The sequence below is a fragment of the Corvus hawaiiensis genome, chromosome 1, assembly GCF_020740725.1.
Source record: "Corvus hawaiiensis isolate bCorHaw1 chromosome 1, bCorHaw1.pri.cur, whole genome shotgun sequence".
NCBI lineage: Eukaryota > Metazoa > Chordata > Aves > Passeriformes > Corvidae > Corvus > Corvus hawaiiensis.
Genome location: NC_063213.1, coordinates 51,635,157 through 51,648,159, shown reverse-complemented (window position 1 = coordinate 51,648,159; position 13,003 = coordinate 51,635,157). Strand labels below are relative to the sequence as shown.

The 13,003-nt window shown below is 33.4% G+C and overlaps 1 protein-coding gene across 8 annotated transcripts in view; it reads right to left on the bottom strand.

The window, feature by feature from the left end:
- The window catches only part of DGKB (diacylglycerol kinase beta), a 382,874-nt gene that overhangs the window by 137,785 nt on the left and 232,086 nt on the right, over positions 1 to 13,003 (bottom strand). For all 8 annotated transcript variants that reach the window (XM_048304406.1, XM_048304384.1, XM_048304373.1 and 5 more), the window contains one exon: positions 953 to 1,017. In XM_048304406.1, coding sequence (XP_048160363.1) covers positions 953 to 1,017 — 65 coding nt within the window. The remainder of the gene's footprint in view (positions 1 to 952; positions 1,018 to 13,003) is intronic.

The following is a 13,003-nucleotide window of genomic DNA, read 5'->3' as shown; positions in this document are numbered from 1 at the left end:
ATCATTCTGTACAGCTCTTAGATGAGAACACAAACAGCATATTTTATCATCCTAAAGTCTACAAAGATCTGCATCTACAGAAGACTTTCCAGGTCACCCTCATGGAAAACTTAACAGTCTATGGTTGGGGTCACAGTGAAAAAACATTTCTGTTAGTAATTATTTCTAGACATTCTCTGTTTATCCCAAATAATGTTGTATCTTACTTTTCTCTCCCCATGTGTCTTTAAATGCTAATTAAAGTTTCTGAAATGTTGCTTTTAACCACCACAACTTACTTGCTAAATTACCTAAATAAGAAGAAACAAACATAAACATTGCATTATGAATGTTATCTACTCAACAAACCAGATAATTGAATTTACAGTAAATGTAATACATTTTTAATCTCCAGAAAAGCTTTGCAATAGCACTGAAGATTCAAAAAGCAACACAAGAAACAGATGCAAAGTCTCACTCCTGACTTTTTTTATAGAAACAAAGTTTCTTAATGATAAAAGCAGTTATGTGTAAAATGGCATTCACTTGCCCTTACTAAGAGTATATGTGGAAGAGCCCCCTGTCAATGTACCAGTGTGAGTGTGGGAATGAAACATAAGGATCACCATCTGCAGCTGTCTAAGAAGTGTTCTTCAGTGCCTAATGGCAAAGTGTCAGTTCAGGGATCCTCACAAACACAATGCATAATCTTGTCCATGCAAGTCTTACAAGGCAAACATTTCACCTGTGAGAACAGTTTATTTATAATGCTATTCATTTCAGCTGAAATACCAGCTATGAAAAAGTTACACTACAAGCAGTCTGGAAGCCCATGCTTAATATAAAATGAACCAATTTCCTCTCTTTTATAAGAATCAATATTTTAAAGGATGTGCAAAACTTAACCCCTCACAGACCATATCTTAGTAACATGGAAAAATATTTTAATATGAAGGTATTTTTAGATTCTTACCTACTGTTGAACTTCTCTGGATGTTTTTCTCTCATGATATGGAATCTGTGGGCAATTGAAGCGTCCTAACAGGATGACAAGAAAAAGCAGCATGAATGTATTGTGACAGGAAAATTGCAAAACAGAAGACCGAATCTGTAAAAAATGCATATCATTTGTAATGTGCTTCGTGAACTGTCACTTTCTACAACAGCAATACTCTTATCACTTAGAAAGCTTACAGGTACATTGTTCCCAGAATGGGATGTATCTGAACTCAATAATTTATTATTCTTGTTGCAGTCTCCATTGCTTCTTTTTACAAATCAAACATGATAGTTTTGTGTAGTGAAAATGTCTTCAAATTTTATACCGCAAATAACATCCAGGTATAGTAAAGGTTCACTATAAGACCATTGACACAGTTGTGCCTTGTAGAAATACCAAATAAGCTATTTGAAATCCATTTCTTTAGTAAAAGTGAGTGACGGATTCAGCAAAGTTACTTTATATGCATATTTATATACTTTATATGCAAGTTGATATCTGCATATGACATTCAATAGCTTTCTCTAAAATTGGGTAGAAAATAGGAATAATTGCTAGAAGATTCCCCATTTGCTGTATGTCAGGATGTGAAATCATGTGGGGAAATATTGTTTAATATAAAAAAGAGATTTATTAATTAAATTTTATCAATATTTTAAAACGTAGTAAATTATGTTAATAATATAATTGAAAAACATGTATGTGAAATGAAATAGCTGAATGATATAAGTGTGTAACATTTAGAAGAGAATCAACCCATTGTGCTGGTGGGAGTTGTTGAAAATAGAATAGCTGGAACTGATGTGCTAGAATCAGTTTTCAAAGTAGTTTTTGTATCTTCTTTGCAAGTACAAAGAGAATTTTTTCCTCAGTCCAGATCATGTAATATTTATTTCTCATACTAATCATTAAAACTTTACAAACTGGGAATTAATCTTTTATTTTTTATGTATGTATTAAATGAGTTATGAGAGTATGAAATCCACCAACTCTTGAGTCTTGCAGGGGATAGTAAACACAGAGAAATCCATTTGGATCATGTCTTTGTAATTACGTCCTAAAATTCCAGTTATATATAAATATAAGAAGAGTTAGTTCAGTTAGTAAGAAATTTAAATTAATTCCAGTTTCCATGCAAATAGCATTTGAGAAAAACTACAAATAAAACTGTCACTATAACCAACTATCATATATAGATATGAACCTCCCCACCCATTATTTATCAATTTAAAAGATTGTGAAACTATAAAGGCTAAAACTTTGAAAGAAATATTAAATTCAGTATAAGCCTATGTCTAGCAACATTTTAAATTATTTTCAAACAATGAGAATTAGAATTTGCAGGCAAAAAAACCCCAAATAAAATAATTAAATAATTTATTAATGATTCCAAACATGACTAAAACTTTTGTTCAAAATAATTTTTATTTAAACCAATCAATGTTAATCTGAATTAAAAATTAGCAAGCATTTAATGCAATTATAAAGATACCCACTAATATAAACCATGCATGCAACACTTTGTGTTTTAAAAAGGTTTTTATTTACTAGAACTTAAGCAGGGCATGCACCAGAGAACTGACTGGTCCAACCTTCAAGGTTTGGTTTACTAACTCATGTGTGCTTTGAAAAGATAAATGTATGAACTTTAATACCATTAAAGTCAAAGGTAAAATTGTTCAGATAGATTGATAACATATAAATAAAATTATACAATTATGAATAAAAAGCAATACATAATTCATTAAATATCACACATACTATCTACATAAGGATGTCACACAGTATAAAATTTTTAGGCAAAACTTGTGATCACTGATCAAATGAAATCAGTTAGTAGCAACATTAAATGTGCTGACTCTATCAAGGTACTCAATTTTTTTTATAATCTTGTTATGTAGTTTTGAAAGATGTACATAGTTTGCTGCTTTAGGCACATCACATAATTATTCACGTATTTTTCTATTATATTTAAGGATAGAATTGTCATTCAACATTTCACTGTTCTGCAAGGAAATGACAGCAAAATTCCCAAGTGAATAGTGTTAGTAAAAAAATGCCTTATTGTTCTGTTCTGTCATCCAAACTGTCATCTGAAACTTTCAGTGCTGTATTCTCAAACTGCACTCACTGTTAATTTAAATTTATTTTTATGTGCAATTTTATAAGGCAAATATCCACAAGTATCCAGGTGATCCCACAGTTCTTGGAGACGGATGAAATAAAGCTGACAGTAAACCCTGAGACATCACACTCCTAAACAAAGCCTGCCAGCTGAACTAAAAAAAATAACTCTGTTAACTTTGGAAAGACCCATCATTCATACTTTATCCTGCATTAGATATGCCGGCATTAGAAAAGTATATTTGTTAGCCAGTTTCATATGAAAAAGAAATGAAAGGACTGTTGCTGTAGTTAACTGTTCATTTTCTACACACTGAAGCATAAGACAGACCCAAGACAAAATGAATAAAGGAGTAGTAGCATTTTTGACAGAAACTGGAAACACTAATCAAGGACTAACTGTCTAATGAATTAAATGAAAAGGCTAATGTGCTTACTCATGCATAACAAATGCAAGGCACAAACAAGCTAGGGATCAATGCCCACTGCAGATGGCAAACAGGCAGTTGTTTCCATGCAAGGTTGATTTGATCAAAATTTTCCCCTCCCTGAACACTTTCTGACTCCAAAATGAATCAACTAACTTAATGAGCAGAGAGGTAAAAAAAGTAATACACACAGCTAATTTTGACAGGCACAACACAAGACAGGCACACATCAGGCCAATTTCACTAGAAAAAAATGCTGAAGAGCTACTTTTATTGATGGAAACTGTAAACCAGAAGAGTAACTACACACAGATAAGCTCAAAAGTAGGGGAGCTGCTAAGGCTTCCTTCAGCTGATATTGTCCAACTATCCTTTATAACCTTTAATCAAATCCAAAGTAGAGTCCTTAGATTCCCTAGCACAGGGACCTCTTCCCAAACATAACTCCACGCTGTAAGAAAATCTGAAACCACCCCATGCTGGCTGTGCATTAACAAAACAATCCACTGCTTTAGGAGGAAAAAAAGATAAGAGAGAAAAAAATAAAACCAAAACCAACCAACCAAACAAAAAATTCACCCAAGAAACTATGTTGAGTTTTCTGGTTTTCACATGTCTACTCTTTTACTTGTTAAGACAGTAGCATATAGACTGGTATAAGTAAATTAAAATCAATGGGAAGAATTGAAAGTAATTGTAACTTGAGATTGAGTAGGAGTACTGTCTCTTAAGAGCTGCTAGAATTACCAGATGCCATCCCTGAATCCTGAGGAACAATCATTAGAAGTTTCCTGGATGAGGAGAGCAGAGAGTCCTTCTTCGTGAGTTTTTTGGCTACATTTGAAACAGGATTAATTTCAGCAGACTTCATTCAGCCATTTCTAATAGAGGCATCTAGCTGAACCTGTTTAGACATAAAATTGTTGCTGGACCAATGGAGAATTTCTTTTTTGTGTCAAAAGCTGTATTAAAATCACTTAATTAATGATACAGAAACAGAGCAATATTCACGTGTATGGTAAATCAAATACAGTTTGCAAAATATGATGACCCTTCCTGGTACTTGATATTGTGAATGGCCAGGAAAATATGAGAAATAATTTTTGCATTTTACTATAAAACTGTTGTGAAAAAGAAGATCCAGGATTCAGTAAAGCAAACTCACATGCGTCATGATATTACCTAGCAAAGTAAACAGGATTTTTAAATAAAGATTATTTGACAGTCAGATACTGGTCCATAATTAATATAATCTCTGGAAATTAATTATTAATTTTTATTAGTAAACTGATTTGCATTCTGGCATGAAATAAAATATTCCAGCATTACTATATCTGAATCTGAATATTGTCCAGTTTTACAAGTAACACACCATAAGTACATACCTAAACATACCCAAAATTTTTGAAATTTTTATTATTAATAATAATAATCTGAGGAGAAACAATGCTGTCAAGCCTGTTACAAGATGAAAGGAGGAGGAAAGTTTTATGGCATCACTCTACTATGAAACTATCATCTTTCCCTTCATCCACATTTCAGCCACAGAACCCATTTTATACCTATACTTGTAATACATTTCACCAAACCATCCAAGAATTGAGATTTTTTCCAGGAGCAGTTTTGCATCAGAATCAATGTTGGGCACAAAGTAATGCTGAATACAGAGCATCTACAGCAGAACTAAGCAGTCAATTAGGCAATTTTGTGTTTCTAAGAACATTATATGAATGCTTGAGTTGTATGGTACTATTCTAAAATTCTGCATTTCTTTTTTAAGATATACAATATTTTTAGTCATTTACATGTCATGACAACAGCCTACATGATATTTTTTCTTAACTAAATTCATACTACCAATCTAATCTGAAAGAAATGACCACACCATGTGTTCTGTATGCCTTTCTTTTTTAGATGGTTTCCACTCACTACTGTAGCATTTAGAAACAAGAGATGAAAGAATGGGTATTTGAAGAACAGAAGATGCAGTTTATCCCAGTTTAAATTCTACAAAATTGTACACACTCTTAAAAAATGTACCTTTACATCACACAAGTATTCAACCAGGACATATACGTGATGAACATGCAGACATACACAGATATATGCACCCTTACATTTGAACCTGTTCAGGCTCTGAAGCAGCTGGACTAGCCTTACACCTCAAGACTCAGGTTTGTTTTAAATCCTGACAGTGAAGATAAGATAGAGAACAGACAGAGCATATCTGAATCTACTCCTAGGAAATGGAAAAAATATTTTAATTGAACTAGGACATTTCTCAAAGTGACCTGCCAAGAAGAAAAGAAGCTTAAGTTGCTACACCTCTTTAATACCTTATGATTGACTTACACACATATATATTCATCTTTTTAATGGGTATTAGCATTACCGGAAAGCAATCTTAAGCAGTCTGTTCAGAGGAGTAACCTTATACATTGTGAATAACCTTATAGAAAGATTAATGCATTTAATATATGTCTATCTATAAGTTTGCTGTGATTAAAATTTCCATTAAATAATAACTTTTATGCTGGTGAACAAACAAATAACCAGTGTGCATCTTCTTTGGATACAAATGGTCTGATTATTTTTTTTTCCTAAGATGCTTCTTTAATTAAGGCTTAATGGATCGACAAGGCTAGGAAGCTTAAGGGATAATTCAGCAACCTGTAATCTTTGGATCAGAATGCAAATCTAACCTGAACAACCAGTTTGCTCACATCAGTTATTAATGTGGTATAGTACAGATGTACAAAAAATATCATTGAAAACAGATGAAAAAAGTTTGCTGTGGTGGCTTAAAATTAATTTCTAGATAATTATTTTCTAGAAATTATTTTCTAGATAAACAAACATACAATTATGTGTTCTACTTTCTGTGCATATATATAAAATACAAAAAAACAGTACAACCTTCATTTTAGTATTTCCCACCCCATAATAACAATCTCAGATAAACAAATCATATTGAACCATTGAATGATCAAGTATAGAAAAAGGCAGTCAAGAAGCTTCAGGTTCTGCCTTGTTTGAATCAAGCTGTCAGTTCACATTTCACTCCCGGGTTTTTGATTAAATTACATTAATTAACCTGAGAGGGAAAGGGATTTAAAAAAAAAAAATTCATTAATGCATTAGTTTTTGGTGAAACATTAGTTTCTATAATTGTATTAGTTTCTGCTGATATTCTGAGCCATTTTAGGTATAGATGAGAAAGATGGTAGTTTGAAAACATCAGAGCAAGAAGAGATTACAAGCACTCCTTAAAACAGCTTTACTAGAAGACACTGATAATTCACTTTCTTAAGAAAAAAATCTGAGAACAAAAATCTGAGAAACTTGCATTCCTGGCTTTTAAAGAAGAACACAGAAACTGTGAAGATAATGCTGTTTATCTGTGATATTCTCTGATGGTCAAGTTTAAATACATTTCAGCAATACATGTATTGCTAAGTCAAGTGACAGTTCATACTTTAAATACTCATTTAAATAGGCAATATCTCAAAACCCAGGATGGAACATCAGTAACACAGTATTTATAAGTGATGGACAAAAGACCAGAGGATAGTAAATCTGGAAATTGTAACAAAAAATCTGAAACAGACCTTCAAAGGTAAGCATATTTCATCTCCCTTTTTATTTGAAGTTAGAATTCTGTTGAGTTTCTGACACTTTATTCATTCTACACAGACACAAAATGGAATCTATTTTGCAGGAAAAGACAAAATATTTGTGCAAAAAAACCTCAGCCCCTCCAATGTTCTGCCTGTGTATAACTCTGTAAATTGTGGGCGCATACAGCAATTGATTCCTTGGTATTTACTATTGATCAATTTACACAGGGTGACCCCACACATTCCATCTGTGTAGGGACCAGACCTGTAAGATAAGCCTTTGTACCAGTATCTCAAGGACTTTCTTTGAGGAGCTATTTTGGGTTTTAGAAACTGATACTACATTCCTATGCATCTATATTTTCAAGTCATTAATCAAGTGCAAGACTGGAGGTAAGACAGGCTGCTATCAGACCATATGTGTCATGTGCCACACGACTCAATGCAATGCAGAGGACATGTGCCCTGTAAGATGATCTCTGCTGAGTATACACTGCACTACATCTTCCCTTCTTTATATTTGGTCACCCTAAATTTACTGTAACTAGAGAAGGGTTCTTCTAGGTCCATGCTAAGTGTTTATGCGGTCACTAAAAAGAGAAGGAGAAAAGTGATCACATGGCAATTAGCCAACATAGCCATATAGACAGTGTATTAAATATCTTGTATATTAAAAAGATCTCTGTGGTAAACCTGTAGTAGCACTTCTGATAACTGCTGATCAAGAACTATGTTGAAATAGTCCCAAATTATCCTGCAAAATGAGTTTGAGCAGAACACAATCAAGGACATAGCTTAGGCTGAAAGTCAATATAAGCAACACAATGCAATTCAATTGGTTGTTGCTTTATATGTTCTTCAGAAACACAGAAACAGCTCACAGGTGTATTCAATAAAAAGCATAGAAACTAAGTTTACATTAAAAGCTTGTCTAGCATGAAACGAGTGCCTAGACTTTCATGCCCAGCACTTTTGCAGTTCTTAGGAGAGAAAAGTGAGTTATTTGCTCAACTACTAAGCTTTTTTTTGGTGAAATACGAATTAGTGTCATCACATTAAAACTTAGAGAAAAAACCAAATTTGGGATAAGGAATAACTGCTTGTGTAGTGTCTTGAAAAATGATACTCAAATAAGATTTTTCAAAAACTTGCATAATAAAAAAACCCAAAACACCCCCCCAAAACCCCCAAACATAAATCCCTTTGAGTATTTTTATTTTGAACGCTGATTAAGTTTGCATTAGAGCAGTATTCTTGAGGGCTGAACGTAGGCCCTTAATTTATGTGCCTAAACTGTCAGGGTGATCTCCCTATCCTCCCAGTATGCTCAAGAGTTAAAAGAAAGCTCTTTGGAAGGATTCTCCCAAAAGGCATGTTGACATGTTTCTGCTCTGAATTGTTATTTCAACGTCTTTTGTTATTAATCATACAAGAAACTGAGCACACCTAGCTTCTTAAGTTTATGAAGGTATGCCTGACATGCCACAGTTTGAGCAGTCCTCTGAAATCCTCGATGGGGTTCAAGCCAAATCTTGTATCACCACCCATTTTATACACTCATTTGTTTGATAGGGATCAAATACTAAATGTTCACCTGACTTCTCCGTAGCAACTTCCCATAACTTGTTACTCAAAGCCTTGGCAACAGGGTCTTATAAATTTAATACATATTTATGCTATTCATTTGTTTCCATAGCAGATATTTATTTTATAAGAAATATGCAAGCCACTAAAACATCTCTCATTGATTTATACTCCGAAAGAATATTTTTCTCTTAATTGAAAAAGGTCACTGTTTTCCTCATTCATTATGTTTTTGATTTGAAATTTAAATTTTTGCATTACAATATTATTTATTGTCTTTCCTATTGGACAAACAAATATTAATTTATAAAAAAAACCCTAACATACTCATAAATTAGGGCTAGATGTTGGATTATTTATCTACAGATGTTCACTCTCTCTCTCCACTGATTTACGACAAACTTTTCAAGATCCTCTCCCTTACATCTTTCACATAGCCTGTTTGTTCTGTCTCATAGGTCTTCTCATAGAAGCAACTTCCTTAACTTTTGTTCAATATCTGCAATTTTTTCTTGTGCAGCATCAATCAAAATATTTTCTGAATCCTTCTCCTTTATTTTCTTGCTAAGGTGTATAAGGTTTCTAATTCCCACCTTTGTGGAGGTTCCTTCAAGCTTGCTCCCTCTTTCTCCTCTACCAACACAGGCCACCTCCTTGTACCAGTAAGCCCCTGTGATTCAGTTCAGACCCTAAGGGTCTGTCAAAGTGTGAGGTAGCTGTGGGAAGGCAAGAATAGCAAAAATGGCAGAAGACTGAGACAAACTGAGACAAACCTATTTAACAGTAAGTCTGAAAATAACTGTCCAACTAAGAAGCCTCCAAGAATGAGCTAGATTCACATGAGTTAGTCATGCCAAGTTTATTCCCACCACAGTGGTTCTGAGTGTCTGAAAAGGTACTGCAGAAGTAAAATTAAATTAAACTGTTCATAACAATATTAGATGGAAGAGATTACACCCTAGCAGATCATCTTGATCACTTACTGGTTTTACTGCTACTGTTAATCAAATTTGTAACTTAAAAGGTGAACGCATACTTGTTTTCATACGCAGAGTAAGTGATCAAATTTCTTTCTGGAGTGCAAAACCCAATCACATGCTACATGTAAATGACCAATATTTTCATGAAAAGCAAGGGGTTAATATTCTCTGAAATATGTCTGCTAACCCAATAACTTAATACAATTAGTTCATATGAACAGTGTTTGGTATCATTCCTCTCAAGTTAAATAAAGCCCAGGCTTTGCAGTAACAGCTACCTGAAACGTGAAATAGACTAAAAAATGGAACTTGATGCCATCTTACTGAGCTTTTAGGGACTGAAATAGATATTCTCTCTGAATAATAGGGAGCTGCATTAAAAAACAACTTAAACATGCTATAGTTTAGAGAATGAAAAGCCTTTTCTGGACTTAATATTTGGATATATGGAAAAGCGTTAAAATATGTCCAAATAGAAACATGTGTTTATGGAAGATGAATTCAAATTTTACAAAATTAATTCACATATATTTTCTTTCCAAAACAAATCAAGCTTTTTCTATAGCTGCTTTGAATAAGTCATTTAGATATGCAAAACATTTTACAGTGATGAACCTCCCAGAGAATGACATACAAAGGTTATGCAGTAACTATTTTTGTAGACTTTGGACATTGAAAGGCTTAGAGGTTAAATATATCTATTTACTACACAGAGAGGTTCGACTATGTGCTATAAAGGGAATAAGTCACAGGTTATTATCAGAATATTGATACTTAGGGACAACAAAAACCTTGTTCTTTATTGTACTAAGGGCACTAATAATTGAGAACTGTAAAGTTTTTTTAAACAAAATCAACATAGAGTTAAAAATGGTTTCCACTGAAAAGGGAAAAACACCTAGCAACTTTAGAAACTACCAGTTCTGTATTTCACTCTTGGTTTATGTTAAACCGTTTCAGTATTAAGCAATCTCACAGCAAAATAAAAAATACTGTTCTTGATGCAGTCAGAAACCCAGGAAACTGCACTAAAGCACTTTGTTATGATCTAACATACACAGAATTTTGAACTTAAGAAATAAAAATGTCCAAATTGCTTTCAAAGTGCTGAATTAATCCTTCATAGAGGGCCAAAGAAATGTTTTTTCTGCCTTTTCACATCCCAAGGATCCAAATTTGCAGAAGACTAGTGGAAAAGTCTAGAGTAGTGTAGTGAAACTGAGAAATTCCTTAAATTTTCTAGCAAAAAATTCCCTCTCCCAAAAGTGCACTTGCATAATGCTTTTTGCCTAACCATCTGGACAGACTCAGTGCGTCATGGTTGTTTAGCAACTTAGGGTTTTCATGGTAGCTTTGAATATATTATACCAGTATCCTATTCTCAGCTTCAAATTGTTTGGGAGGATTCTATATCTGCATAAAAACTCTTTGCATAAGACCCATTTACTCAGGATTTACAACACATATGAGGTTTTCTAGAAGGCTAAGTTGTTTACACTAAATACTAGGGTACAATTCCCCAAATTAGTGATCTGCTTTACGAAGTTACTCCCCAAATGATCAAACTAAGGGTGCAGACAGCTGCAGTGCAGAGGCAGGATGAGCAGAGTGAGTTCAGGAGACAACTAAAGCATACAGTCAAAGTTAGGTCCACAAATCTTCACTGCAAACAACATGAATGGGGAAGTTTCTCTGAACTCTAGACCAGACAGTTATGCTATAAATATATTTTACAGATGGAGAACCCCATCATTTTTGACAATAAATCAATCTGCTTCATGAGAAAGAAGTTTTAAAAAAAAAAATCTTTGGTCTCAATGGAAGCATAGTCAAATCACCTTTCAATTTTTTACCTTAAAAAACAACAGTGCAGTAGGCTGAAAGCTGCTCCTAGATTTTTATAAATTTGCAAATCAAAGAGCACCTGTTTGTAAAGTGCTGCTTTGCTCAACTACTTAAATAATGTAATCAATACTAAATGACAAGCCAGAATTCCCAAATTTGCTGCACAGTAAGCAGACACTTGTCTTGCTGATGTTTGTAATAAGTAATCCTTATAATGTTAGCCAAGACAAATGTTGTTAATATTAACTTTTCCTCAAGCATAAATATCACATCCATATGACATCAGATACTATCTCAGAGTAAGATTACCTTAATGTTTGCAACTATTTTGTATAATACTAGCATTAATAAGGGTGATGTAAATCAGTTAAACCCTACTTTTACTACTGGGCTTTTTTTTTTTTTTTTGCTAATGAAAAATCAAAACCTATAAAAACATATGCAATTTAAATATCAGTGCAAACAAAATGTTTCCAAACATTTGCAAAAGCCTGGAACCAGAATTAATCTTTCATTCAGTTTCAATTACGTACATTGTATTCAAAGCTATTTCCTAGCCAGAAGAATATACTGTTGAGAGACTGTTTGAAGGACAATGGATGTAACACACATTTAGGAATCACAATCACAGAATATTCTGAATTGGAAGGGACCCACAAGGAACATCAAGTCCAGCTCTTAAGTGAATGACCCATACAGGAATCGAACCAACAACCTTGGCATTATTAGCACCATGCTCCAAGCAACTGAGCTAATCCCAGTTTCTTTCTGATAAAATGAAAATTTCCCTTCAAACTGCCATTACGTTCCAAATAAATTAATCTATGTCAACACTCCTCAAAGAGGCATTTCATAATGGCCTTCATGTACACATTATCTGTGACAACAATTTTGTTTCTGGAATAATAAGCATTTTTTTCTTTAGATTTCTTTTAGTAAAAATACTTACACTGTTCAAAATTATTAAAGTATCATCTACACCAATTTCAGTGTTATAGCACAAATTGTAAGTTATGCTTTCAGAATTATGGGTGGAATTTTTAAGAGGCTTCCATTTTTATAGTCTTTTGAAAGGACAAAGAAATCTATAAAAAAACCAAGATTACAATTTCAGCATTTAAAATCTACACAAAATAATTCAAACAAATGTTATGACATTTAAGATAATGAAACCCTTCATTTATGCCAATGTGTCCTACTTCGCATGTAAGGAGTCAGAACAGATGTCCAAATATTGTAATGCCAGAGAAAAGTTAGGGCCTATCTCGATTAATACTCTCAGAGCAGTCCGTAGTGTCTCTTTAAAACTGGCATGAGTTACTTCAAAATATCTATTCAAAATCCATTCTAGGAAACAGAGCTAGACAAAGTGTTCCCAAGACAAAAGGATAACAATAAAGCTCTGTATAAGCCTTTTAGCAATGTAAGCTACATATTATCGACAGA